Source organism: Mugil cephalus, chromosome 16 (genome assembly GCF_022458985.1).
Source record: "Mugil cephalus isolate CIBA_MC_2020 chromosome 16, CIBA_Mcephalus_1.1, whole genome shotgun sequence".
NCBI lineage: Eukaryota > Metazoa > Chordata > Actinopteri > Mugiliformes > Mugilidae > Mugil > Mugil cephalus.
The window spans coordinates 4,706,993-4,734,825 of NC_061785.1; the positions used below are offsets into that span (position 1 = coordinate 4,706,993).

General features: G+C 41.4%; 2 protein-coding genes across 4 annotated transcripts; one reads left to right on the top strand and one right to left on the bottom strand.

Moving 5' to 3' along the window:
* The first annotated feature begins 115 nt into the window (after positions 1-115).
* LOC125023027 (nebulin-related anchoring protein) lies at positions 116-19,617 on the top strand. 3 transcript variants are annotated; one of them, XM_047610092.1, is made up of 43 exons: positions 116-405; positions 780-874; positions 1,259-1,346; positions 2,909-3,013; positions 3,403-3,510; positions 3,592-3,699; positions 3,777-3,881; positions 3,974-4,081; positions 4,165-4,272; positions 4,359-4,466; positions 5,260-5,376; positions 5,875-5,979; positions 6,077-6,184; positions 6,973-7,077; positions 7,174-7,272; positions 7,410-7,514; positions 7,640-7,747; positions 7,833-7,940; positions 8,550-8,747; positions 8,832-8,936; positions 9,027-9,125; positions 9,202-9,306; positions 10,435-10,542; positions 10,681-10,838; positions 11,047-11,200; positions 11,290-11,394; positions 12,351-12,449; positions 12,883-12,987; positions 13,102-13,209; positions 13,354-13,467; positions 14,222-14,419; positions 14,574-14,678; positions 14,845-14,943; positions 15,042-15,146; positions 15,243-15,350; positions 15,931-16,242; positions 16,320-16,424; positions 16,509-16,607; positions 16,737-16,841; positions 16,948-17,055; positions 17,885-18,196; positions 19,090-19,245; positions 19,324-19,617. In XM_047610092.1, the coding sequence occupies exons 1-43, from the start codon at positions 340-342 to the stop codon at positions 19,603-19,605; spliced, it is 5,406 nt and encodes a 1,801-aa protein (XP_047466048.1). In that variant the 5' UTR covers positions 116-339; the 3' UTR covers positions 19,606-19,617. The 3 variants fall into 3 exon arrangements, with proteins under 3 accessions (XP_047466048.1, XP_047466049.1, XP_047466050.1); XM_047610093.1 differs by lacking the exon at positions 7,410-7,514; XM_047610094.1 differs by lacking the exon at positions 2,909-3,013.
* A 1,249-nt stretch (positions 19,618-20,866) lies between these two features.
* Positions 20,867-27,735, bottom strand: LOC125022496 (hyaluronan-binding protein 2-like). The gene is made up of 13 exons (XM_047609188.1): positions 27,582-27,735; positions 27,480-27,492; positions 27,137-27,223; positions 26,947-27,054; positions 26,738-26,857; positions 26,045-26,161; positions 25,401-25,569; positions 23,879-23,970; positions 23,548-23,788; positions 23,291-23,433; positions 22,563-22,700; positions 22,317-22,459; positions 20,867-21,416 (listed from the first exon to the last, which is right to left on the bottom strand). The coding sequence occupies exons 1-13, from the start codon at positions 27,663-27,665 to the stop codon at positions 21,246-21,248; spliced, it is 1,626 nt and encodes a 541-aa protein (XP_047465144.1). The 5' UTR covers positions 27,666-27,735; the 3' UTR covers positions 20,867-21,245.
* Between the last annotated feature and the right edge of the window lie 98 nt (positions 27,736-27,833).

Consider the following 27,833-nt stretch of genomic DNA (forward strand, 5'->3'; position numbering starts at 1 on the left):
ACTCCGTGTTCCCCTCAGACAGACAGACAGCTGGACTCAACCAGTCCTCTAGCGTGAGGCATGGACGGGGGCTGGACCGCCGTGGGACATGGTGTCAAGTAAGAAACAGTTTCAGAGTTTCAGAGTCACAGAGCTAAGTTTACCACCGCCAGAGACACGACGCCATCACCACCGTCTGGGAGCCGACGAAAGGATCCTGTAGCTGAACTATTGCCTGTTGAGTCTGTTTGACTGACCTGACGCTTTAGGCTTTTTGGCCCAAAACAAAAAAAGAAAAGAAGAAAAAAGTTCACACTAGTTCACTTTTGACATTTTTTGGGAGAAGGACAAGGATTCGCCATGCAGTCCTGTGCCAGGTGTGGGTTTGTGGTCTACCCAGCAGAGAAGATCAACTGCATTGACCAGGTAATACAAAAACATTGACAGTGGCACTTTTTACATGATATATTTGTCAAAATTTTACACAGTTTAAAAAAAAAATTAATTATTAGTGACAAATAAATTAAATGTACAGTATAAAAATACACAAAAAGCTCTTTAATGATAGTGACAACGCCTCCCAAATAGTACTTAAATATTCAACTACTGCCACATCTCAAACATATGAGATGTGGAAAGGTTATACAGTTTTACAGTCGTATTAAAATCTATATTTGGGTCCATTTGGATGGAGTTTTCTGTCGTATTCATCAGACATACAAAACTTATTTGTATCACGATAAACTATATTGGGTGAAACAATATATATGTATTAATGTGTTTGTTTTTTCTTTTGTCAGAACTGGCACAAAGCATGTTTTCATTGTGACGTCTGCAAGATGGTCCTCACCGCTAACAACTTTGTGAGTCATAAGAAGAGGCCGTACTGCTCCGTGTAAGTGTTTAATTTATTTTATTTATCAAAAAAGGTGTGAAAATAGATTTTTTTGTCTTTAAAACACAGATATTTTGACAATAAAAACACATGTTCACTGGTGTCCCAGTAAAATATAACAGCAAAATATCAAGAAAAAAAGATCTACTTAAAATTTAACAAAATTATTTTTTTTTAATGACTCCAGACGGTTGAATTAAAGACCTTTTTAAACCCATTTTTTCTGGATTTTTTTCTGCATGATTTTTCCATTTACCTTCAGTCATTAGTTCCCTTTCGAGTGCACCATTGGTTTGAGGGACACCAGTAGCGCTCCAGCCATTTTTCTTTTCTTCTTCTTCTTCTTCTTTTTTTTTTTTAAATATATATATTTTATCCCTTTAGGCACAATCCAAGGAACAACACATTCACCAGCGTCTACGAGACTCCCGTCAACATCAATGCAAAGAAGCAGAGCAAGGCGAGCAGCGAGGTAAGAGGATGTCATGAATCATGTATTAAGTGTTTTAGCTCTGTCCTGACTCACTGTGTATTATGACGTAAGCCAAGAGTTAAATGCTACTTACTCACGACCCCGGTATATGATAGAGATTGCTATTTGCAGCTGCCATTGGTGAATGCATTACAAAAGAATTGTCAATGTCACTTTTTTGCATGTTTTAAAATCCACCAAATATTGGACATGCATCAATCCCAAACTATATATAGAGTCAGAAACCTCGAGATCTGTTGACCGTGTCGTAGATGCATCCATCAAAAAGGTGAAATAGAAAGAGTTGGACGGCCTCTACGAGCACGTGGTGACGGCAGCGGTTTGGAATGGAGTGCAGCTCAGGTTTATTTCGGTTCCTCTGACAGAGGCGAGACATGTCCCCCCACCCACTCCCCCACCCTCCCTCTACTTGGCCCACTTTATGCCTGGGGGGCTAAAATTATACGTCAGGAAAAACAGCCTTGCATCCCTTCCTCTCCTCTGCCCTGCCACCTGTTTCTGTCTGTCTGTCTGCCCGTCTGTGCCTACGAGTTCACGCAGTGCTCCGACGCTTATATTAGCTGTAGGCTAGCTCATCAGCTACTGCTGTAAGCCGCCACAGAGATGTGGGACTTAACGTGTTGACATTTGATCTGAGGGCGGATTTCCAATCATGCTTGGCGACCCTCAACTGGGTCCCACTGAGGATTTAAAAAGAATCAAACCTGACTTATTTGGAATTAGAAATTTTTTTTTTTTTTCGTTTTGCCTTCACCAACGATGCTCTTGACAAATGAAACCTGTCTCTCACCCTCTGCAGAACAGCTATTCTTATTTTAGTCTGAAGGATGATTAGCAAACAGCTCAGAGTTTCATCAGTAAGTGCTCTGTTCTGAGTCTTTCTCTGTAGGTCTTATTTCATCTTTATTGGAACATCTCAGTTATTAATAACCGCGCACTAATATTATCCATCATGAAGCTTTTGAGCTCAGGTTCTCTGGCGACATAAGAACAGAGTGGTGAAGTCAGGTTAATACCAATCAGGACCTAGCTTTAAATTTATTCATTTATTTTTATTTTTGACCTTGATTTAACCTCCTGAGACCCTGCGTCCTCATATGGGGACGTTAAGTTTTATTGTGGCAGCTAATTATTCTGCCTCATAACTAGATACTAGTTGATGTTAAAGCACGATAGTGGCCATTTAAGTGGATTCATGCAGCCGATCACGTAACAAAAGAGCAAAAATGTAAAAAAAAAAACATATTGGTGACTTGATTATAATATACAGTGAAATAATCCCCATGTCCACATATAAGGACATAATTTTTATCCAAAAACTACTTCCTGTTCAAACATGATGCTTAGTTTTTTTAATTCCTAGGTCCCAATCATCACAAATACCTTGGAGAAATTAAAAATGCATAGCAAATAAAAACCTCAGGTCTCAGGAGGTTAAAGCATCCAGCTTCTAAAATGGATGCGACATATCTGTGTGTGTCGGCTTGTGCGAGTTGTGTGCAGGCCTTGGCTTAACGCTTCTCGTCCATGTGTACTTGTAGCTGAAGTATCGCGAAGATGGCGAACGCTTTATGTCCACCTTCCACTGTGACATGAGATCCATGGAGCTGGAGAAGGCTCGCCTAGCCAGTCACATGGCCAGCCAGGTGAGCTCCCGCTAGAGCAACTGGCCTTTACACCCAGTTAAAGGGAGTTCCAACCCAAGTTCTTCTTAAACCAGAACACATTTACTAAGATCCTGAAGGCAACTGGACTTTCTTGAAGATGTTTCATCCAAGTGGCTTGTTCAGTTGTGGTTTCCAATGGGCTACACCCACAAATGTTCATTCTTAAACCTCAACTCTCCATCAGTCCTTCAGAACTGAAGAAGATACTTGGATGAAATGTCCTTAAAGAAACTCTACAAGTCCAGATTCCTTTCTTTTTTTGGATATACCATAACCCGGATGACTGAGAACCTTCACAGAACACAAGTTCCTAATGGTCTTGGAAGGTACTTACTTATTAATCTGTGTTGTCTTCGATGCCAAACCAGGCTTTTCAGTCTCAGTCTGAGTTCTCACAGCAGCAGACCTGGTGTTCAGGGATGGTGACCAACCAGCAGATAGTGACGATGTCTCAGGCACAGAAGATCATCAGCGACGTGAGTGCATGTTTTTTTCCTTTAAATAGATATTTTTGCTAGAAGATGCTTACCCTGACTTGTTGTGTGCTTCCCTGCCAGGCGAAATACACAGAGGAGTACGAAGAGTCAAAAGGAAAAGGCAGCTTCCCTGCGATGATCACACCAGGCTACCAAGCAGCCAAGAACGCCAACACTCTGGCCAGCAATGTAAGAGTAAAAAAAAAATGAAAAACTCTTTTAAAGGTCAGTGAGAACGGTTAATTAAAGATTTCTTTCTCTTTTAGCTGGAATATAAAAAAGGGCACGAGGAAAGAGTTTCAAAATACACCACGTTTGTCGACCCCCCGGAGGTGCTTCTGGCCAAGAAGCAAGGACAAATTATTAGTGATGTAAGCCTTAGTAGACGGTGGTTTCCTTTTCTGTAGAGTCTTTTTCGATTGACTTTGTCAAAACCTACAAACCGTCGCTTCTCCTCCTGCAGCATGTCTACACAGAGGAGTACGAGCAGCAGAGGGGTAAAGGCAGTTTCCCAGCCCATCTCACACCGGGATACAAGATGTCAAAGAAGGCCTCTGAGCAGGCCAGTGACGTGAGTAGCAACATAAAGAAATGCACAAATATCCGGTGGCACCGATTGGTGGCTTAATGATGGCGTCTTCCATGTTGCAACAGATAAAGTATCGCCAAGTGTACGAACAGGAGATGAGGGGTAAAGCCAGCGCTGAGGCAGGAATAGCTGAGGTGGTCCACGCCAGAGAAAATGCAGAAAACTTCAGCCAGGTAAATTACTCTCAATCTTTCACAGGATGCACAGAACGCACCATTTTTCTAGATTTGTTTTGCTTTAAGTGATGCCGTGTTTGCAGATTGCATATACTGAAGAATACGAGCAGCAGCGAGGCAAAGGGAGTTTCCCTGCCATGATCACCCCTGGTTACCACCTGGCAAAGAAAGCTCAGGAAAATGCCAGTAATGTGAGTATCACACTGAACGCATTTCATGGACTCATAAAAGTCGTAAATAGACTGGGCAAACATACTGTAGATCAGGGATGGGCAGCTGGCCACCAGCATTATGGACAATTATCGCTATACTACGCTCTATCGCCACCTACTGGCCCGGGGTTCTTTCTAGCTGATGGTGAAGACCTGGTGGATGCGCAGTGCAGAGCCATATATTAGAGAGAGTCTGGTCAACTCAAATCATGGGCGCCATGTTTGCTACAACGGAGGGAAGATTCTACAGTGTAACCCTATGGGGCGGATGTGCTATGGTGAAATAAATGTCTTATTTTCACCATTAACAAGCCTATACATGTTATTACCAATAATATGTAAAAGGCCCTCACTTAAATATCCCAGCTTCTATTCACTTTAAATATGTTAAATGAGCCTGTGAAATGCTTTGTAGCCCAATCTTGTAGCCTTATCTTTAACGAGACGTCTTTGTGTAGAGTGGGTCTCAACTTTTGCAACTTTTGTAGTTAAGATGGGAGGTCAGAAGTTAGCCAACATGAAGTTGTTGTAAGTGCTGTCAAAACATTGCAGAGTATAGTGTGTAAGAGCTTCACCTTCATGCATCATGTGGCCTTGTCATCACTGGATAAAATAGATGAAGGAATGAGAGAATGACACCTCCCTTTGTCGCCATTCACTGGGCTTCCCTCCCTGACTGAATTAGACTGTGTGTGCATGGGCCTCTAATCTCTTGATCCCACAGTGACACATCACGTTATCCCCCCTGTAATCATTTGTCATCCTGTTGCAGCTGAAATACAAGAAGGACTTAAACAAAATGAAGGGCACGTCCCACTACCACAGTCTGACCTCTGAGGACAATCTGGCGATGAAGAACGCCCGGAAGATCAACAAGATGGTCAGCGAGGTGAGGTGTACCACCCCAGACCACGGGGCAGATCTGAATATCGCCTGGCTATCAAACAAAAAAGCATTACGTAAAGGCTAAGTGTGGCTTCTGCTGCTGGTTGGTGTGTGTTTGTGTTTTTAAGAGCTGGAAATGTTGAGGATAGTGTGTCAGTTTCTAAGCAGACACGAAGCCACCCAGGCTGCATTTCCAGCATCTCTCACATGCCTGAATGGTGGAGTTACAGCTTATCTCCAAGGCCATGATGTTACCTCACACTGGAGGAACACAACACTTCGCCCAGGAGCATCTATTATAAGCAAATGACACACAAATGACAGTGACTTGCAACTGTTCTGAATATTGCCTTCCTCTTAAAATAGTGGGAATTTGATCACTACTGTTTTTTGTTGCTTACTTTTTTTAGAATTAATGTGAAGAAAAATGGTTGAAAATAAAAAGGGTTGCGATAAAAAATAACCCAACTTGTCTGTTTTATTTTTGAATATTCACAAACAGGTGGAGTATAGAAAAGACCTGGAGAACACCAAAGGGCACAGCATCAATTTCTGCGAGACGCCACAGTTTCAAAATGCCGCCAAGGTTGCGAAGTTCACCAGCGACGTAAGTCCAGTAAAGAATTCACGGACTTCCTGACTCCTTAAGAGAACTGCAGCTAACGTTGGAGCATCTAAAACATAACTCCTTCATTTTTCTACAGAATAAGTATAAAGAGAAATACACCACTGACATGAAGGGCCACTATGAAGACTCTGGTATTGATAAGAAGACCATGCATGCCATGAAAGCAAGGAAGCTGGCGAGTGATGTAAGTCTTCTGAGACCATGTCTCCTCGTATGGGTACATTAAGTTTTAGGTTTGAGGCAGCTCCTTATTCTGCTTCATTTAATATTTTTTATCCTCTTAACTAGATACTAGTTGGTGTAAAAACATGATAGCCGACATTTCAGCGGATTAATTCTACAGCCGATCACGTAATAAAAGTGGACAAGGTCTAAAACCTGCTCAGATGTTCCCGTTGAAACTTGTTTATTTATGTTTCTTACCTTTTCTAGTTTAATATGACACACAAACGTAACAAATTCCATCAATAGCAGCGAGCTATAACTTCACTAATTATCAAATACTCGTTTGAGAACATTGGGAATTCATTATGTGCAGTTGTGTCTTTGCACGGCCATGTTCTGTTTTATATTTTGTTACATATTTATTTACGCTTCTATCAATAGTAACGAGCTATAACAAGCTAACTACTATAGCTAATTAGCAAGTAATCGATTGAGAACATTTTGAGTTGCACAGCAATGTACAGACAAGAAAATTTATATTTTATAATTTGTTATATGGTGTCTTTTGGTGACTTTATTATAATATGAGTGAAATAATCCTCATGTCCACACATGAGGACATGCTTTTTTCCAAAAAACTACTTCCGATTCAGTAGTTTTTATGGTTCTTAGGTCCTACTAATCCCAAATAAAGACAAATGGAGAAATTAAAAATGCAAACCAAACAAAAGCACAGGCTTAAGAGGATAAAGGACTGTTCTTCTTCACCTTCTTCTTTCCACTGACACACTATTCTGCATGTTTCAGATTTCCTATAAACAAGGGTCCGAACAGGAGCAGGGTGAATTCAACTACCCAGCGACCCTCACACCGGGCTACAAAAGCCAAAGGAAACTGGACCCGCTGAAAGACGTACGTCCTCCCAAATCTAACCCAAGCTCAGAGGTACGACAACAATCAAATGTGTAAATGTATGTATTTATTTGCTGTTTCCCTTCACGGCTGCAGAAGAACTACAGGCAACACATTGACCAGGTCAAGTACAGGTCGGTGGCGGATACACCCGAGATTGTTTTAGCCAAGAAAAACGCTCAGCTCGTCAGCAACGTGAGTATGAAACAGGACCATAAGAACTTATCAAGAGCACTGAATTAACCTCACCCTTATATTCGGCTGTACCCTGCACATATGAGCACTACGCCAGCTGTGGTGCTGTGTAACCATGTGATTAATGTGTCCCTTAGCTAAATTACAAAGCTGACTATGAAAAGACGAAGCATCAGTACACTCTGTCCCAGGACCTGCCTCAAATCCAAAATGCCAAAGCCAACGCCGCCTTGTGTAGCGATGTAGGTTAACGCCCTTTTATCACACATGCATGTGCGAACCGGCCACATGCATTCACAGTTTAGTTCAGATTCACACTTTTACTTCATCGAGCCACGATTTGATCATTTTACTTTTGGTTCTCTAGATTGAATACAAAAAGGAGTGGGAGAAAACAAAGTCGAAAGCGTGCGACATCGGCGTGGATGACCTGAGTGTCAGAGCAGCCAAAGCTTCCAGAGACCTTGCCAGCGACGTAAATAAACACACGAGATACAGAGAGCTTTGATCGGATGTGACATTTGGCAAATTAAATTAAGTCAAACGAACGTGTGTTTCAGATTAAATACAAAGAAACCTACATGAAGAACAAGGAGAAGGCCGTGGGCGTCAACATGAGCGACTCCAAGACTCTGCACTCGCTTCAAGTGGCCAAGATGAGCAGTGACGTAAGCAGAAACCAGACTGATGTGTTTATCAGTGTTAAAGTGTACACCAATCAGCCACAACATTATGACCACCGACAGGAGAAGTGGATACCATTTAAAGCATCTTGTGAAAACTCATTCAGTGTCCTGCTGGGAAACCTTTGGAGCTGGCATTCATTCATGTGGATGTTACTAAGATATGTAGCACCCACTTACACCAGACCAGACCAGACACCCCCCAGCCCATAGCAATGACATGCCTTGATGGCAGCAGAAAACAACCGACACACAAAAACGCTTCAAAAAACATGAAGAACAGCACAGATGTTGACCTGGCCTCCAAATTCACTAGATCCCAAACTGATCAAGTATCTGTGGGATGATCCATAGAGGCCCCTCCCCTCATCCCATAGGACCCAAAGGCCCCCACTAACAACATTGTAGGCAACTATAAAATACTAGGAAGGTGGTCATAATGTTATACCTGATCGGTTTTCCACACATTACTTTGAATATCCAAAAACGCTAAAGAAAGACAACTGGATTCAAGTAGCTGTACCATGACCTTGATGACTGAGAACCTTCACAGATGCACACCTAGCATATTAACCCTGGTTGTTTCCACTCCAGATTGCATACAAGAAAGGCTCCAAAGAGAGTCAGGCCCAGTTCAGCCTCCCTCATGACATGATCAACCTGAGCCACGCCAAGAAGGCTCAGGCCCTTGCAAGTGACTTGGAATATCGCACGAAGCTCCACGACTACACGGTCATGCCCGACGACATCAAGGTGCAGCAGGCCAAGAAGGCTTATTCCCTGCAGAGCGAGGTGGGAGAATTACCTCATGCACTATTTCAGTTTAGGTATTTATTTCTTGTTTTAGAGGCTGCTGACACTTTTTGTCCTTCACAGAACCAGTATCGTTCAGACCTGAACTGGATGAAAGGCGTCGGCTGGGAGGCTGAAGGATGTCTCAACATTACTCAGGCCAAGAAAGCTGGAGATCTTCTTAGTGATGTTAGTGCAAATATTTGCTATTTTAATTCATATGTGAACCGCGTGCGATTTTATTCACCTTTTCTACTGCTTTTTTAAAAATTTTTATAGACCAAGTACCGTCAGAAAGCCGATAGCATCAAGTTCACTCAGGTGGCGGATGATCTGTCCATCAAACACGCCAAGCAAAGCCAGGAACTGCAGAGCGACGTATGTTCTCCACATTTAAGCTGTAATCTTACTGTCATTTTGCTAGATAATAACAAATATCTGTCTGACTCTGCAGCTGGCGTACAAAGCAAACACAGAGCAGATGCTGCACCAGTACACGATGACAAAAGACGAGCCCCTCTTCAGACAAGCAAAGGCTAACGCTGACCTTCTCAGTGGGGTAAGTCCAGTAAACCAATACAGAGCAACACTAGCATGTGCAAAAGTTTTTTAAGATCTATAATTAGGGAATTATGGCATTTTGACATTATTTTATTAATCTGTTGGGCAAAGTACACTCTAAGAAATAAAACATTGGTGTTGTGTGAACTAAATGATTGTTTTACGGTGAAATTACGACAATTACTTCATTTTGACAGTCAGATTGAGCAGGTTTTGTTGCATTAACATTGTGAGATTTCCAGGTAACACAACTAGTTTACTTTAAATGGACCGGGATCCATACTCACACATGTGTAGTAGTAGCTGTACAGAGCTCCTAGTGGCTAGAGAAGCAACTCTGAGACGTAAAGGTAAAGGATTCGGAATCGCTTCCCCTTGCGACGGATTCTTCATTTCCATGTTATTGCCAAATTCAAAGAGAGATGACTCATTTGTGTACGTAAAACGGCTCATTCAGGTTAAGTTGGTTTAATTAGTCATTAGAAATTTTAATAAAAAAAAAAACAAACAGTTTGATTAGATTAACTTAATTTCATTTAATTTCTTATGGTGTACCTCAGGGCATAGTGTTTGGTCCTCTTCTGCCTTTAATGCCTCATTAATTGTGATTGGTGGGTCATTCACTGCTCCTTATACAGTATTTTGTCTTGTTCTTTTTACTGCTTCAACTTACTTCAGAAGCAGATTAAAACTATTTCAGCTCAACATATTTACAAAGTATTTACAAAGATTTATTCAGTTAAGAATAATATATTAGTATTGAATTGACAAATCTTAACCGATGGGACACGCAAAGTGTGATACGAGAACGTAATTCGTGATCAGTTTCCTTTGCCAAAATGTAAAGAAATGCATTCTGGTATAATTAAGAGCTACTGTGCATCTTTATGTGCATGTATGTAAAGCAAACACATTTAAATTTGAGTGAATGTCTGTTCACAGATATTCATAAATGTTTTCTGCAAAAGAAAATTAAAAAACATTCTTTACGTGTTGCTAATGGCAAATGAAGCCAACAGATTCCATGTGAAAACCGTTTTAAAAATTGGAGTTTGGCTTTTTCTAACATTTATAATGAATGTATTATTTTAATTTGCTTTGGATTTTTTTTTGTTTTGTTTTGTAGAAAGTGTACAAGAGCAGCTGGGAGAAGCAGAGGGACAAGGGCTTTGAGCTTCGTTTGGATTCCCTGTCTATTCTCACAGCTAAAGCCAAGAGGGACCTGGCCAGCGATGTGAGTTATTCCAAAAAAACATTGTAACAGTTTGTTCTAATGTTTGGAGTTCAGTTAATTCCAGATGGGGGGAACATTTTTAACATTTCTGAGCTCAGATTTGAACTCACAGACCTTTTGTTTCTCGCAAACCTGCAGGTCAAGTACAGGGAAAAGTACGAGAAAAACAAAGGCAAGGTGATTGGCATTAAGTCGGTCAGCGACGACTCTCAGATGGCTCACTCTGCTCTGGCCACCAAGCTACAGAGCGACCGCCACTACAAGAAGAACTACGAGGACACTAAGGCCAAATACAGGTGATAGGGCCTTTTGTGCACATGTCTTCAGACCTGAATGCATCTGATTCTGCAGATAAGATGTCAAGTATTTAAGTAACTGACATTTACCTTAATCTGAATTAATTAGCAATTAGAAGCATAATTAATACCTAATTTTCTGTCTCCGTTGGAAGTGACGTCTGAACAAAACATCTCATTTTCTGCACATAATCAATTTTTCCTGCAGCGTTTCTCTGGACATGCTGAACATCAGCCACGCCAAGAAGGCTCAAGACCTGGCAACCGAGACCAAGTACAGGACTTTCCTCCACGAATACACCACTCTGCCCTCCGACATGAACGTCGCATGGGCCAAGAAGGCCTACGGGCTCCAGAGCGACGTACGTCTCATTTTCAGACACCTGCTCAAGGCAACAAATTTAACCGCAAGAATTAGTAAACTGAAATGTGCTCGTGCATCCGTCTTTAGAACCAATACAGGTCGGATCTGAACTGGATGAAGGGCGTCGGCTGGGAGGCCTCAAAATCTCTGGATGTGCAGCAGGCGAAGAAGGCCGGAGATCTGGTCAGCGAGGTAATTTCAGACCCTGTGACCATGAATGCATTTGGGAAATCAGTCTAATTTTAAATAAATCATAGCCATAGGTATTTGATTAACCACTCTACTCATATCTATGAGAATTGTTGGTTAGCACAGAGGCTACGTATGAGAAAGCGATAAGCAGGATTGTGTAACGTGTGACTGGAAGCCACATACCTGGGTTTACGACTTAGGTCAGAATGTATTTAAAGAGTTGCAGACCATTCCTGTTCCCTCCAAAACTGGGCTAAGTATGTAGACTGACATAACAAGAGACCAGGAGCTGAATCTTTTACAGAAAGATTGGAGTTAAGGAAAAGGAAAGGCTCCTGAACCTTCTTAATACACACTTCAGATACCAGGTCAAATGGTTTTGTTACCTTCCTCCTCCTTTGTGAAAAAACAAAGGAGGATCTAAAATTATATCTGTGCATGAACTTTGCTCATTTACAGTTAAGACATTGGAGGAAAAAGGTGGCAAATGATATGATCCTTAACTACTCTGCCACTGGGTCACCCTTCCTCCTCATTGATATTTTAAACTGAACCATCCTTTTTTGGAGCAGAATCTTTTTATATAAACACGTGCAAAATGCCGTTTATTTTTGACACATCGAATGCAAACTGGAAGCTCCACACCCTGTTCATAACCCCGTCACAGGCAGCCACTTCAACCAGAGCCAATATTAGACCATGAGAAGACACGAATAGACCAGATCTCAGAGCTGCATCTGACTCAGCTTTTTATCTATTTATGTAGACCTGACAGCCGCAGTTTGTCCAGTATTTGTCCAGCCAACAACAACAAATAAAAATAATTAATATGAAATCTGTTTATTTTAGATTTGTTTACGCAGGTAGAACTAATGTCTGTGGAGTTATTGTGCCCTCTACTGTCCCTGAAATATTCTCTATGTGCACTCACTTCAGTCTATGCTCTGTTTCGACAGAAAAAATACCGGCAGGATGTGAGTGCTCTGAAGTTTACAAGCGTTGAAGACACTCCAGAGATGATACAGGCCAAACTGAGCAACAAACTGGCTGTTGATGTAAGTCAAAAAAATGATGATTAGTTTAATTCACAACAAACTGTATCTTGTGACACTTCAACCTTCTGCTGAGAAACTTTTGGACCTGACATTCATTCATGTAGATGTTACTTAGACATGTAGCATGTAGGAACAACTCAAAAAAAAACATGAAGAACATGTCAAGTTGTTGAAATGGCCTTCAAATTCACTAGCTCCCAAACGATGTGCGATACCGATCCGATACCAAGTAAATACAGGGTTCACATCACTGATACGGATATCGATATTTTTGAATAATTAAGGCGGATGCATCATCAATGTGAATCACCTTTAAGGGTTTTTGTGATTTGTCTTTTGGATTATTTATCAGTTAGAATACAGTACAATACAAAAGTAAAACCGATGTAATGTAATGTGTATGATCAGTAATGCTGCGTCTTCTCCTTTCCAGAGGTTGTACAGAGAGAAGGGTGAAAACATGAAGCACAACTACACGCTCAGTGGAGAGCTGCCTGAGATGGTGCAGGCCAAGCTCAACGCGGAGAACATCAGTGAGGTAAAAACATGATACATGACATAAAAAATGGACCATAATCATTAATCAATCTATTCAACAAGGGAAAAGTTTTCTTTTTTTAATCGTACATCCACCGTTTGCTCTCTCTTTCAGAGCCGTTACAAGGAATCGTGGACTAAGATACGTGACGGTGGCTACAAGCTGCGTCTGGATGCTATTCCCTTCCAGTCCGCCAAGGCGTCTGCAGAGATCCTCAGCGATGTGAGATTCAGTTCAATCCCTAAAAACTATAGATTTGACTTGAAAAAAAGTTTGATTACTCCCCGGCAGGTCTCAGAGCTCACCAATCGACTATATTTTGTCATGTCATTTCATTCAGCTCGTGTCCCTTGTGTGTAATTTCAGCACAAGTACAAAGAAGAATTTGAGAAGACTAAAGGGAAGATGATTGGACTGAAGGGGCTCCAGGACGACTTGAATATTTCTCACTCGGTCCACGCCACCAAGCTGCAGAGTGACGTGAGTTCACCCTCACTATCCTATATTCATTCACGGGGGCGTCACTAGGTTTTAAGGACAGGGGAGGCTTAGCCCCCACAAGGTCTCTGCAGGTTTCAACAAGTCAAATTTAAAACTTTATAAGACCTTTTTTTTAAGACCATAATGAATACAATTTAAGACCCATTTCACATCCATACTGGCAAAACAGAAGGTCTGGAATTACATGCAAAAGAAGTCTCTCTAATATTTGTTTAGAACTGGGTGTTAACCGATTAGCCGCTCCTCAGTCACACCGCTGCTAGCAACCACCGCTTTAAATGTATAACTAGCGTTAGTGTAGCAACAGCTTATAGTGTTGAGGATAAAATTCAGCTCACAGTCTGAGCAGTTAGCCTGTTAGCTCATAAGTAACTTACTCGTTAGTGAGTGTTGTATTAGCACAACTTTGCCAAAGAAAACACAAGTGATGCCCCAACTTTTCTCCGCTGCTATGCTTTGCTCTGACACACCATGGCGTGCACACAGCACACTAGCTAGCTGGTTGTGCTTGATAAATTCTGACCAGGCTGCACAGGTACAGGTACCATTCGCACTCACATCTATGACCAATTTAGAAATATGAGCATGTCTTTGGAAGTAGGAGGAAGCTGAAGTACATGGAAAGAACCCCTGTAGACACAGGAAGTACATGTAAACTCCACCCAGAAAAGGCCCCAGTCGGCCGAAGCATCAGTGCTCACCACCACATCTATCATATTTCCTCCCCCTTTAGATTAAGTACAAACAGGACTGCGTGAAGGAGCTCTCTAAGTTCCACCTACCCATGGACATGATGGAGGTTGCACACGCCAAGAAGGCCCAGTCGCTGGTCAGCGATCAGGACTACAGGCTCTCCCTTCACCACTACACCGCCGTGCCGGATGACATGACGGTGCAGGCTGCAAAGAAAGCGTACGCCCTGCAGAGTGAGGTGAGAGCGTCTCTTCTTGGAGGCTGAGTAAAAATAAAAATAAATGGTTGGTTTATGATGATTCAGATTGATTTGAAGTAAGTTTGGAAGTTTGAAAACTGATTTTGAGTCATGTTGCTAATTTAAAAAAACATATATATTGTTCTCTGTATAGAAACTGTATCGCTCTGATCTGAATTACCTGCGCGGTGCAGCGTGGATCGCCACTGGAGCTCTCCAGATTGAAGGATCCAAGAGGGCCACAGACCTCATCAGTGATGTGAGATTTGGCTTTTATTTATTCCACTTTTGTCACACAGGCTCACATGTAGAACTTTTTTTGTGACGCTATGCTGATTATTGTACAATATACTGACTTGATGTGTCTTAAAATCTCCCTAAAAGCTTCTCACAGTGACAAACTTTGCTGTTTTCTCCTGTTTTAGAAAAAGTACCGTCAGCAGCCCTACAACTTCAAACACACCTCAGTCGCTGACTCTCCTGACATCATCCACGCCAAACTCAGTGGACAGGTCACAAACGAGGTGAGCTTGCCCCAGATTTACCCTCCTATTGGTTTGGATTTGGTTAAATAAGCCAATGATCATATAAAAAACATGTGTACATTGTGTGTCTCTCTCAGCGTCTGTACAAAGAGAAAGGGGTGAACGACCAACACCACTACACGATTACGAGCGAGAGACCAGAGATCACGCAAGCAAAGATCAATGCAGCCAACTTCAGCGAGGTACTGTTAGCTCCTGCGAACTGTGCATTGAGCTTTACGTTGTTTTCGCTCGGTGTGTGTTATTTTGAAGGTAAATGTAAATTTGTTCCGCTGCAGATAAAATATAAAGAGTCCTGGCACACTCTGAGGGCCCAGGGCTACAAACTGACCATGCAGGACATCCCCTTCCAGGCTGCCAAGAGCTCCACAGGCATCGCCAGTGATGTAAGAATAATATGAAGTGAAAAACAACACTAATGCATCCACCAATAATGACCACTAACAGGAGAACAGATCGACCAAACAGTGACAATTCAGTGTTCTTCTGGGAAACTTTTGGATCCGGCATTTAATCATGTGGATGCACCTACCTAGACCAGACCAGACACCCCCCACCCCATAGCAATGACGCTCCCCAGGAGGATGCAGCCTGACACAGATGCACACACACAAAAACACTTTAGGAACAACTGCAAAAAAAAACATAAGGAACAGCACAAGGCGTTGACCTGGCTTCCAAATTCACTAGATCCCAAACTGATCAAGTATCTGTCAGATGATCTACAGAGGCCCCTCCCCTTAACCCATAGGACCACACTAACAACGTCCTGTTTCCAGACACCACGGGACACCCTCAGAATGTCCTCGCATGTCCATTCTCTGATGAGACCTATACAATTATGTTATGCCTGGTTGGTGTATATGCGACTGAAATATGGTCAAAAATGTCCACCTAAGGAGAAACCCAATGCTTGTAATAAAATGTTAAACATATAATACAAAGAAACCATCTGTGTCTCTACAGTACAACTACAAACACAACCACTTGCTGGAAAAGGGGAAGCACATCGGGGTCAAAAGCGTCTCCGACGACCCTCGCCTCCTGCACTGCCTGCAGGCCGGCCGGCTGGCCAGCGACCAGGAGTACCGCAAGGACGCCCTGACAACCAGCGGCCAGTACCACCTGACCGGGGACATGATTCACCTGGTGTCGGCTAAAAACGCCCAGGCGCTGGCCAGCGACCAGGACTACAGGCAGAGGCTGCACGAGTACACGGTGCTCCCGGACGACATGAAGGTCAAGTGGGCCAAAAAGGCTTACGACCTGCAGAGTGAGGTGAGATGTCGGGAGAGGAGTGGAATGGAGAAGGAAAAAAACTAATGATGACTAATATGATGCATATTTATGTGCAGAAACTCTACAAGTCAGACCTCAACTACATGAAAGGAGTGGCCTGGGATGGAGTGGGAGCACCTCAGCTGGAGTCTGCCAAGAAGGCCGGACAGCTTATCAGTGAAGTGAGTATGGATGGATAGATGGATGGATTTCACCTTTTTTTATTTTAAAACAGTTCTAAGCCACCTTTGTCCTTCTTCTTGCAGAAGAAGTATCGTCAGCTTCCAGACAGCTTGAAATTCACATCAGTGACCGACTCTCCAGATATCGTCCACGCCAAGACGAGCTATCAGCAGTGCAGCGAGGTAGGACGAACAACGACCTTAAAGAATATTTAAAAGTCTACTTCTGCTTTGGGGCTTTTATTTTGGAAGAAATACAGATGGTATTACTGATCTCCTGCTCATGTCTTCTCCGTCTGGTTTCCACCACAGAGGCTGTACAAGTCTGGAAAGAATGACGACATGCACAAATACACCTTGCACTCAGATGACCCAGACTTTGTTCGCGCCAAGATGAATGCCCTGCAGATAAGTGATGTAAGGCAAATATTCACATTCTGTCATATAGTAAACAAAAAAAAAAAAAAAGCAAAATCCTTCATACCAAGATGATGTCATAATATTCTCCTGTTTTCCCATAAAGAAAGTGTACAAGGCGACTGGGGAGCAGGTGAAGACATCGGGCTACGACCTGCGTTTGGACGCCATACCCTTCCAAACGGCCAAGGCCTCCAGAGAAATTGCCAGTGATGTGAGTTAACGTTTAGCTAAGAGCATATGCAACCACTATATGCAACCCTTCGTGGCCTACGTCATTGTGATGTCAGTGTTAGCTGGAGGCTCATTTTCTACCGTGAAAATGTCGCCTTGCTGTATGTTTTGGTGCCAAAATGGAAAAAAAAATCAAAAACGGTAACTTGAAGTTTTATCACATACCAGTCGTAGGCAACTTTGGTTTGGCTTTGGTCATTAAAAGAAACAATCATCAATGTGCACATTTCGTATCAGATAAGAGTAATATGTAATGCATCATCAGTTTCAGCCTGGATAAGATTATGAGTTAGACTAAACTGTGACTGAAACTACGTTAAGTTAATCATTATTTAGAGGGACTGTTTGTTACAGGTTAATGCTAATGCTAAACGCTACATTAGTTGTATGTTTCAGGGGCGTCCAAGCAGAAGTTTACCCTCCACAGTGGTTCCACTTACTTCTTGTAATATCTTTGATGGAGAGGCTTCACTTGATGATCACATTTCGTCTCCTCTTCTTTGGTCAAATCTTCCATCTAGTGAGGGTTGGTGAATATAGTCCCATCTGTCAGTGCCAACTTTTTAAAATAACATCCACGGTCTCAGGGAGAGACTATATTAGCAACATTCACAGAAATATGTGTTTTCCTCGTCCATTCTTGCCAAAATAGTCGGTTGAATATGTTAACCGGCCTTTACAAGCTATAGTGTTTGAGATGTTTTGTCTCCAGTTAAGCCCCGCCCCTCAAAAAAACGTCACACTGTTTACAAACTGCGAAGGGATCAATGAGTTTATAACCACCTCAAACCTCGGACTCTCTCCAACAGTTCCGCTACAAGGAGTCCCACCTGAAGGAGAAGGGCCAGCAGGTCGGCCTGCGCTGCGTGGAGGACGACCCCAAGATGGTGCACTCCCTGGCGGCCAGCAAGCTCCAGAGCAACCTGGAGTACAAACGCCAGTCCAAGGAGGAGCGCGGCCAGTACAAGATCCACGCCGACCAGCCCGAGTTCCTGCAGGCCAAGAAGAGCCAGGCTCAAGCCAGCGACCTCACCTACCGACACAAGCTGCACGACTACACCTGCGACCCCGAGCAGCTCAATGTCAAACACGCCAAGGAGGCCTACAAGCTGCAGAGTGATGTGAGTCAGGGTGCACGATATCTCTTGGTATACAACTACATCACGTCAACAGCTGAGATCAAATTAAAATATAAAAACAAACATTTAAAAGAAAAATCAATCAGGTAATGAAGTCATGAAGCTATAATATATATTTTTTTGTAATGAACTGTTCTACCAAAGGGTTTCAGCTCTTTGTTTTTGGTTTCCCACTCACATAAACTTCAGTGATAAAACCTACAAAGACACCAACAGGTATATTACAACAGGTTTACACAAAATTGTAGAATCAAATTGTTAAAAACTAGCTGACTAACCTGTGTTAGGGTAACATTCATGTGTACTCGCTCTGGTTTTTAACCATCTGAGATAAAGTTTTAGGTTTTATTGCAGCTTATTCTCCTTCATTTAAACCCGTTTGTGCTTATTAACGTTTCTAGTTGGACATGACTCACAAATTTAACACATTTTATTAATAGCAACGAGCTATGACATCGCTAATTAGCAAGTACTCGTTCGACTGTTACTGACTCACTTACTGTTCAGATATTAAAATAAATAGTTTTATATACTGTCACGCATTGGTGACTTCTTGATAATGACTCCTTGATTATATTAATAATGAAATAATACCAGTGTCCACATGCAAGGACAAAAAACTACTACTTCCTGTTCAGAAATGGTGCATAGTTTTTGTATGTCTTAGCTCCGACTGATCCCAAATACTGTGGAGCAGGAGGTTAAAGACACTTGCAAAAGGCATTGCAGCAAAAATAGACCAAGTCACACAAAATGTCTTCATAGCCAAGTGTCAGATGTATTTAAACCTAGAGAGGTGCAACATCATGCTATTAATAGTTAGTGATAATATATAAAAATGCTAAAACTTCCCTTGTTGCTCCTTTATGCTGCAGGTGAAGTACAAGTCAGACCTGAACTGGATCAGAGGAGTGGGCTGGACCCCTCCTGGTTCCCACAAGGCCGAGCTCGCCCGTCGGGCTGCGGAGCTGGGACTGGCCGAGGGGGTTAGCACTGACGAGGCCATCGCAAAGTACCAGCACATGATGATGGTGAGAGAAGACGGAAGCTGGATGCAAGTAAATATCGACTCTTTGAGTGACGTAATGTTGACTTCCTCCATCTTTCAGGTTTATCACCAGCAGCAGATGGAGCAGCAGCAGCAGCAGCAGCAGCAAACGTCAGAGCAGGTGGAGACGAGCCAGGAGATCCAACAGGGCGTCAACATGGACGCCATGGAGGTCCTCCACGTGAAGAGGAAGAAGACCATCCAGACCGTGCAGAAAAAGACCACCACCGCTTCATTCAGGTCCATGGAGAAGAAGTCCAGCACCGTCTCGTCCTCCTCGTCGGCTTCGATCCAGAACGCCGTCAAGATGTCCAGTAAAGCTGCTGCGATAGAAGACGCATAGAGCTTCTATCGAGGACGGAGTCTAGTTCTGAGTGTGTGGTTAACTTTTACTGAGATGTTTATTTGACCATTGTGACTCGACAGTTGCCACAATAATGTCAAACAGATCAGCTGCAGGTGCAATAATAAACTGTAATGTATAGTTCGTATGACTAAGAAGGGAAGATTGAGCATGTTGAACCGAGATGGGACTCGTCACGTTTGTTTAAAAAAAAAGGATTGATCGATGTTATGTGTATGTGCTGCAGAAAAAGGGAAATCAGGAAGACTTTGAACGGGTTAAATCAGGGGTGTCAAAGTCATTTTAGACGCAGCCAAATTTCAACATCATCGCATAATAACCTATAAAATCCATTTTTTTCCCCCTTTAATGGCGAAGAGGAACATTATGCCAGTACTTACATTTAATTAACTGTCTTTAAACAAAAGATTTCATCAACAACTTTACATTTCTTGAGAAAAATAAGTTTCGGCACATTGCTGCCGCCTACAGTTTAGTCCTGGGCTCAGTTTCGTGTTACATCTCCAAACTTTACTGAAACAGTGCAGCCGCTAGTGGCCAAATTAGGAATAGCAAATACTTTTATTGGAAAAAATGCAGTCTTCTAAGGAAGTGTTCTGCATCCATTAGAAATAAATAAATAAAATTTAAAACATTTTTCTATGTAATTTAATTTTTGGTTTATTTTTTTTCTGATTTTTTTTTCTGAGTAATATATTTTGTCGGTTTGTTTTTAGGATTTTTTTTCTGCTTTTCTGAGTAATTTATTTATTTATTTATTTTTTTTTCTGAGTATTATTTTTTTCTGTTTTTCAGATTTTGTTTTTTCAACTTCTGTTTTTCATGGTAATTTTTAATTTTTCAGGAGGGGAATAAAAAAAATCTCCAAAAAACAAAAAAAAAAAAAAAAATAAATAAATAAATGAATGAATAAATACTCTGAAAAACAGGAAAAAAAAATACTCAGGAAAACAAACTAAAAAAATATATTACTCTGATTAACAGAAATAATTAGCCCGAAAAAAAATAACCATAAAATAAATTACTATTTTTTTCAAGTGAATGCAATACACTTCTGTAGCCTTCTATGTAATCTTTGCAAATTCATCCCAAGGGATACATCGGACCATTTAGCAGGCCGGGTTTGGGTTTTTTTTGACACCCCTGGGTTAAACTGTCCCTCGAGGATCATTTTCAACACCAGCTGAACCAAAATGAAGTTGCTTCAGGACAAAAAAAAAAGTCAAACTGAACGAGAGGCTGAAGTTAAAAGTTTGCATTTAGTGTTTGTGTACAGAGTCTATTCAGAGGATACAGAGCCGGACCAGGGTTTGCTGTACTGTCAGCGGTGCAAATTACAAAAAGGATTTTTACATTGATTGTTTTTTATCTTTAGTAAGTGACAAATGAATGAGGGACACACGAGGAAGAAGCATAGGCCCAACGAAACGATCTACTTTTGTCTGGCAGGTTCAGCTTTGTGAGTTTGTAACAGTGCCTCGTTTAACTCAAAGCTGGGCTGGGAGTAAATGCTTGGTTTTATTGCTGATAAAATAAACTTTTTTTCTTTTTTTTTCCAAGGCAGAAGAAGCTGTTGTCTCATTTTTTTTTTTCTTTGCAAGAATAAAAAGGCGAACACACTAGTTGCGCAGTGTTCCATTGATCTTGCTGTAGATCCAGTCGACGAATTCGTACACATTGGAGTAGACACCAGGCTTGTCTGTTATGCCGCATCCTTGACCCCAACTCACCACGCCGACGACGTAATGTGTCCCGTTGTGCTCACACACCAACGGGCCTCCAGAATCACCCTGCAGGGGTTGAGAAGAGCTACAAGTTAATGTCGGCAGAGGTACCTCGAAATGGTGATGGATGCCACCAATTTCCTTTCCGATACCGATACTGAGTAAAACTTAAGGCTGGTATCAGCGATACCGATCCGATACCGATACTTTGTATACTAGCGGTAGCTAACGACCTAGCCTGCTGGTTGGCCTCTTTTTTTTCTTACCTACTGCTGTTGGCTAGGCTAGTTAGCTGGTATCTTCTTGTTGGTTGGTCTGCTGGTCTGTTTTTCAGTCGGACTGGGTTCTAAATGTGTTTTGCCTCAGATCTTGGTACAAGGGATTGTAACATCACATCTTGTGTAATAATGAATGTGGTAAAGGTACCTCGAACTAGTACAGGGTAAAATTCAGGTGGTATCTGTGATACCGATCCAATACCGATACTTTGTGTAAATACACCCTAATGTGTCTGGTAAACTTAAAAAAAAAAAGTATTGTATTTCAAATCATAGCTTCATAAAGAAGACAAGATATCAGAGTAATTTCTTTATTTATTTTAAATTCAAAGTTTATTGAGGTAGTGGCCTCAACAAACCACTACCTCAACACGATTATATAGAATCACAAAAATTTTTTTTGTAGAATAATAATAAGACCATTTAAAAAATATTATTTAACTCTTTAAACTACTACAAAATGAAAACTTGCGTTTTAATTCTGACACCGTGCTCTCCTTTTCTGTCTGATTTGAGGATCGATTTTAGACCTGGTATCGGACGTATCGATATTTCACATCACTACCTCAAACAAAACACAAGGCTAAACACAAGACAAAACTTATTTACGGCGGCGCTGATCAAAGGTCACCTTCCCCTCCCTCTTATGCAAACTTTTGGTTGAACTTTCCCAAAAAAATGCACACACCTGGCAGGAGTCGACGCCCCCCTGCATGATCCCGGCACAAAACATGCTGTCGTCCAGCAGATCTCCGTAGATGTGAGGAGCCTTGCACCGCTCATCGGAGATCAGGAAAACACGAGCGCTCAGCAGGTGATTGCTGATCTTCTCTTGAAAAGTTAAATAAGGTTAAAATAAAATTTCAAATGAGACGTTAAAAAAAAAGGTTTTCTTCATCATGGTGTTTTGTGACATGAAAAGTTTGAAATTTACGGGTCTCCGTGGCTCCCCATCCAGAGATTACACATTCCTTTCCAGGTGAGAACATCTGATCTGGTAGGCACGCTGCCTTCACAAAGCGATTTTCACGAGCGCAGTAGGAGCCATCCGTGGTGTTGAGTCTAAGCAGAGCTACATAGGAAATTAACTACCTCAATAATCAAACAAGCCCATCATCTTTATGTACACCAATACACCAATCAGGCATAACATTTTGACCACCTTCCCTAATGTCGTGTAGGTCTCACAGTTGCAACTCATCAGAGAATGGACGTGGGCCTTCTCAGGGTGTCCTGTGGTGTCTGGCAAGAGAATTTTGTCAATGGGGCTCTTTGATCAGCCCACAGATACTTGATCAGTTTGGGATGCAGTGAATTTGGAGGTCAGGTCAACACCTCGTGATGTTCTTCATGTTTTTTTTGAGCTGTTCCTAAGCTGTTTTTGTGTGTGACACCAAGGAGTGTCATTGCTATGGGGTGTCTGGTCTGGTCTGGTCTGGTCTGGTCTAGGTGGGTGCTATCCACCTAGTAAGTAACATCCACATGAATAAATGTCAGGTCCAAAAGCTTCCCCAGCAGAACATTGAATTGTCACAAGATGGTCAATGTCATTTACTTCCCCTGTCAGTGGTCATAATGTTACGGCTGATTGGCATATTTGTAGCATTTTCAATCCTTTACATTTCTACATATTATCTGTATAATCTGATAAAGTTGACATACCGATGTCGCTGTAAAGAGCTTCAGACGTGTGCAGGTACTTCTCATGACGAATGGTTTCTATCACTGGGATGGTCTGGTCCATTTCCTCCTCTACCTCCAAGTTAACTCCTCCCAACTTCACTTGGATTTCCTCAGTTTTGGAACTGTAAAACAAAAACAAACAAACAAACAAAAAAAGTTAGCTCATAGCAGAGAATTGAATGAACTGGAAATGGAAATTGAATTTATTAAAAAGAAAAAAAAAAAAGAAGACCTACATGCAGTGGGCTGCAGTGAGGACCCAGCAGGATGTGATTAAGATGCCGCCACACATGTGGGTAAAGTTCTCAGATGAGCCCTTGGTTCTCATTAGCAAGGACACCTGCCACGGGTGGGTTCCTGCAAAAGACTTGCTGCCCCCAAAAATCCTGTTAACGCGAGGCTGGGGTTTTCCGCACTGGGTGAACGGCATAGGATTTGTCTCTGGTGTCTGTGGTGAAACTTCCGTGGGAGGAGCGTCTGAGGAACAGCACAAAGAAACTGTAAATAGCACATAAGAGTATGTTGTACTGCGCGTGTGAAAGTGTGAAAGTGTGAAAGTGTGATCACCTTCAGTGCACCGCCTGACTTGGCAGAAGCCATAATCTAGATTGTTTTGTCTTTTAACAAAACACCAAGGCTTGTAATCTGCATCTGGGTTCCTACAGTGATGAAATAAAAAGAACAGAAAGGGGAACCCAATTTAAAATGACTTCAATTGTTCTTGGTGCTACAGGGACACACAAATAACTATTTCAATATTCAGTTACCATCCACATCTTCCATATTTCAAGTTTCGTCATTGACCTCAAGACGAAACTTAGGCAGACTTTATTCACAAGGGAACAGTAGCTCAGTTGCACATAAAAACAAACACCACAAGTAAAAAGAAAAATAATATATAATATATATAATATAATATATAAATAATATAAGCAAAAAAATGTACAATAAAAGGAGACAGAAGTAAGTATGTATTATATACATATTAAGGATTAATGAGGTGCAATAATGTGCATTAACATTAATAACATGATGTTATCTGTTACATAAAGGCTGTTGTTCAACCGGATTAAGTCTGGTACGAGGCAGGAGAGCTAATGTGGTTAAAAAACCCAAGAGTTCAATCTGAAACTGCCTTGTGTGTTTATATACAGAGGGTATGTGCGTGACGTCACAGCTAGGCGACGTCTCCATGGTTACGGCAGTGGAAGAAAGTGACCGTTGAACACGGAGATTAGCAGCATTAGTTTGAATTGTAGACTTTAATAGCTACTAAACTGCAATTAAAAAAAAAAAAAAAAGGTGAAGAGCTGTTGTGCGATTGACTGAACCAACAGATTTCAAAAGCAGCCAATTAGAGATATACTTTTTACAGATTTCAGTTCCAACAACAAATAACAATAAAACAACAAACGCAATATTTTCGATCTCTTTTCGAAAATATTGCGTCATTCATTTAACGTCTGGTCTGGACGCTATTTGTATGTCCAACGTTACTTCTCAGTAAAGCTCTTAGCGTTAGCATATTTTATTTAGCTACATTAAACATAACTGAAATGGCCTCAAACTAACTGAAACTGAGGCTAATCCACTTTTCCAAATCCATACTAGTTCGTATGGATCATTGTCGAGTTCACTTGTCCTTAATTTCGATCTGATAATCCACGTTTTTCCCTGGTTTCGCTGTATTTACCGATACATTTCAACATGTTTTCATGGGGGCGTGGCCTGAGGCGGCGGTGACGTCATACATTCGTCCATTCCTTTATGACGTTATAAGAAGATACAAACCCAAAAAGAGTTCGTTGAAATACACTTTTATCAATGAAGAAAGGAAAGACATTTTATTTACTTACTTTCTATGAGTCTCTGGATACATTGGTGAGAAGTTTTAATGTTATTAAACAATGAAACACTGGCTAAATGTGAACTAATGCTGTGGAATGGGTGACATTTGGTTTATCATTCAATCCACCAACACAAGATTGCACTCTAATTACAGGTTCATGGTTACGTTCATACAGTAAATGATGAGGTATAATGGTCACTTAAGATATAATAGACGGTGGGAAATATCATTTTAAAATACCTGCAGAAGTTAGCATCCAGGGATGGGAAATGTGAGTATGTAACAAACGGATCTTCCCCGTTGAGCACAATGAAATAGGATCGCCAGTGCAGACACTCCTCCCCTTCTTCAGTCATACTGACCACACCCTTGTACGTCTCTCCATTTCCCTCGTAGCAGTCAGTAGGAGCTACACAAGACAAAAGACAAGTTGTTTATTCGCTCTATGCTTTCATTTCATTTTCAAATGACACAATAAGCTGCATACATTTGAATAAAAAAAGAAAGAATTATTGGATTGTTCCAAAACTTTTGACCGGTGGTGTATGTACAAAAATAAACAATAAAAGACAATATCAAATTTGAAGAATATACAAAATAAAGAAAGTGTGGACTAGTAAGCTAGTTGGTGCAAGATAAATAGAAAAGATGATGTGTAAGAGTTATATCAATTACTGAATACAGAGAAGTGGAATATTTCAACGTCCAGCTGCATAAATACAGAAAAAAACACAGAAGCTACAAAATTAAAAGTAAAAATTATTGGGTTTTTTTTGTTTCATCAAGATTATCATCCGCTCGACATTTTCCTGAGAAATTGCACCTCTGACACATCTTACGTGTCTTCATGTAGAACACGATTCAAACGTAAAAATGTTCTTTACCGATATGACAGAACTTCCCAGTGTACCCGCTTGGACATGCGCAGCCAAAGCGTCGCGTCCTTTTGATGCAGGAGCCTCCGTTTTGACAGGGGTTTGGTTCACAGGGAGACGATGGCCCTGATGCAGACAAGACATGCTCATTGGTTACTCTCTTTTATGTAACATAGTGAACATAGTGAACATGAACTACGGATCATACTGATGCCATTATACTTTTGCCGAAAAGTTTCTTTTTGTGTGTGAAAATGTTTACAGAATCTTTGCACATCCTATAGATCATAGGTCTTAAACAGGGGGTTGCAACGTCTTTGGTTGATTAGACATTGTTTATACATTTTTTAATTTTCCCTCACAGATTTAAATGTCTTTGAATACACATTAACATGAATCCAACATATTTTAGTAAAACACTAGATAAATATCTGTATTTTTATCTCTCATTCAACAGTTCACTCTAGACCTGTCAATCTAAGCCTCCTGTAGGCCCCGCCCCTATTGCTGCTGAGCCAATCACAAGGCTCCATATTACACACTGACTCTGTCAGGTTCTCCGCAATTGGCCGAGAGCCTATTAAGTTTCAAATCCCAGTCTAATGCTGCAACATTAGCAGAAGGGAAGCTAACACACCTGAAAAACGCTGCAGATCCCTGGTTTAGATGCTGCTTTAAACGATAAGTCAATGGTGCACTCACGTATCTTGCAGTTTGGGCCCTGGAACGGAGGTCTGCATTTGCACTCGTAGTACGGTTCCCTCGTCACGTTGACGACGCAGTCTCCATATCCACATATGACGTTCTCGCAAACGTTTCTCACTGAAGACATGAAAAGACAAAGCTGGTTAACTTCCGTGATGCGTTTCAAACAAGTTGCATGGCCTCTTAAAAAAACACTTTCTTCTTACATGTCTGGCAGGTTCTGCCCATGTACGGCTCAGGACATGAGCATGTGAAGTCCATATCAGAGCTTGTGCAGGAGCCACCGTTGAGGCAAGGGTTTGGATCACAAAAATCTGGAAATGACAAGAAAAAAAATCAGTTTTAATGGAGAGATGAAGTATAAGACACAGTCACAGTTTTCCATAATCCACTTACTGGACTCATTCTGGAGCAAAACCATCCAGGCGTTCTCAGAGTTAGAAATACTAGGTGGATCAGTAGGGTAGTCAACATAGTCGATAACTGCCAAGAACAGAAAGCTGATTAAGTTGAGTTCAGTGTTGAATCCAGACCAAGAGACATTTAGAATTTTAGACTAAATTTGAAACAAGTAAAACAAAAGTTTAAAGCGCAGAAACAATTCCACCTTAAAATGTTACACATCAAACAGAACACAAGTTTAAATGGCTGCAAACATTCTAGGAAATAGTTCAGTGAGTGCACTAAAAGGACGCAGCCGGGTGTCACCAGCACTGATCATCTGAAGAAACGTTCTCACATGTGATTTCCGACTGAAATGACAAAATCACAGTAGAGAACAGGTCAGCCAGCTCTCTTCATAACTTCAGTATGAGTTAAACTCAGCCCGACAAAGACTTACGGTGAGGTTGTTTCCGTGAACGGTTAGCGCACTGAGGAAAAGCAGCAGGGTCCCTGCAACCAGCATGTTGCTAACTCCTGTCATGGTTCAGAGGACTAGACACTAAGGTATGCACAAAAAAAGAAACATCAATTCCCTAAACCCCACATATTCATTTGTCAATCTTTAGCCAAGGTACATTGATCCTGTGGGAGTTTGTGTGTTTTTAGGCCCGTGTTTACTTTTTCTACTGTGCATTTGTACTTATTTGAC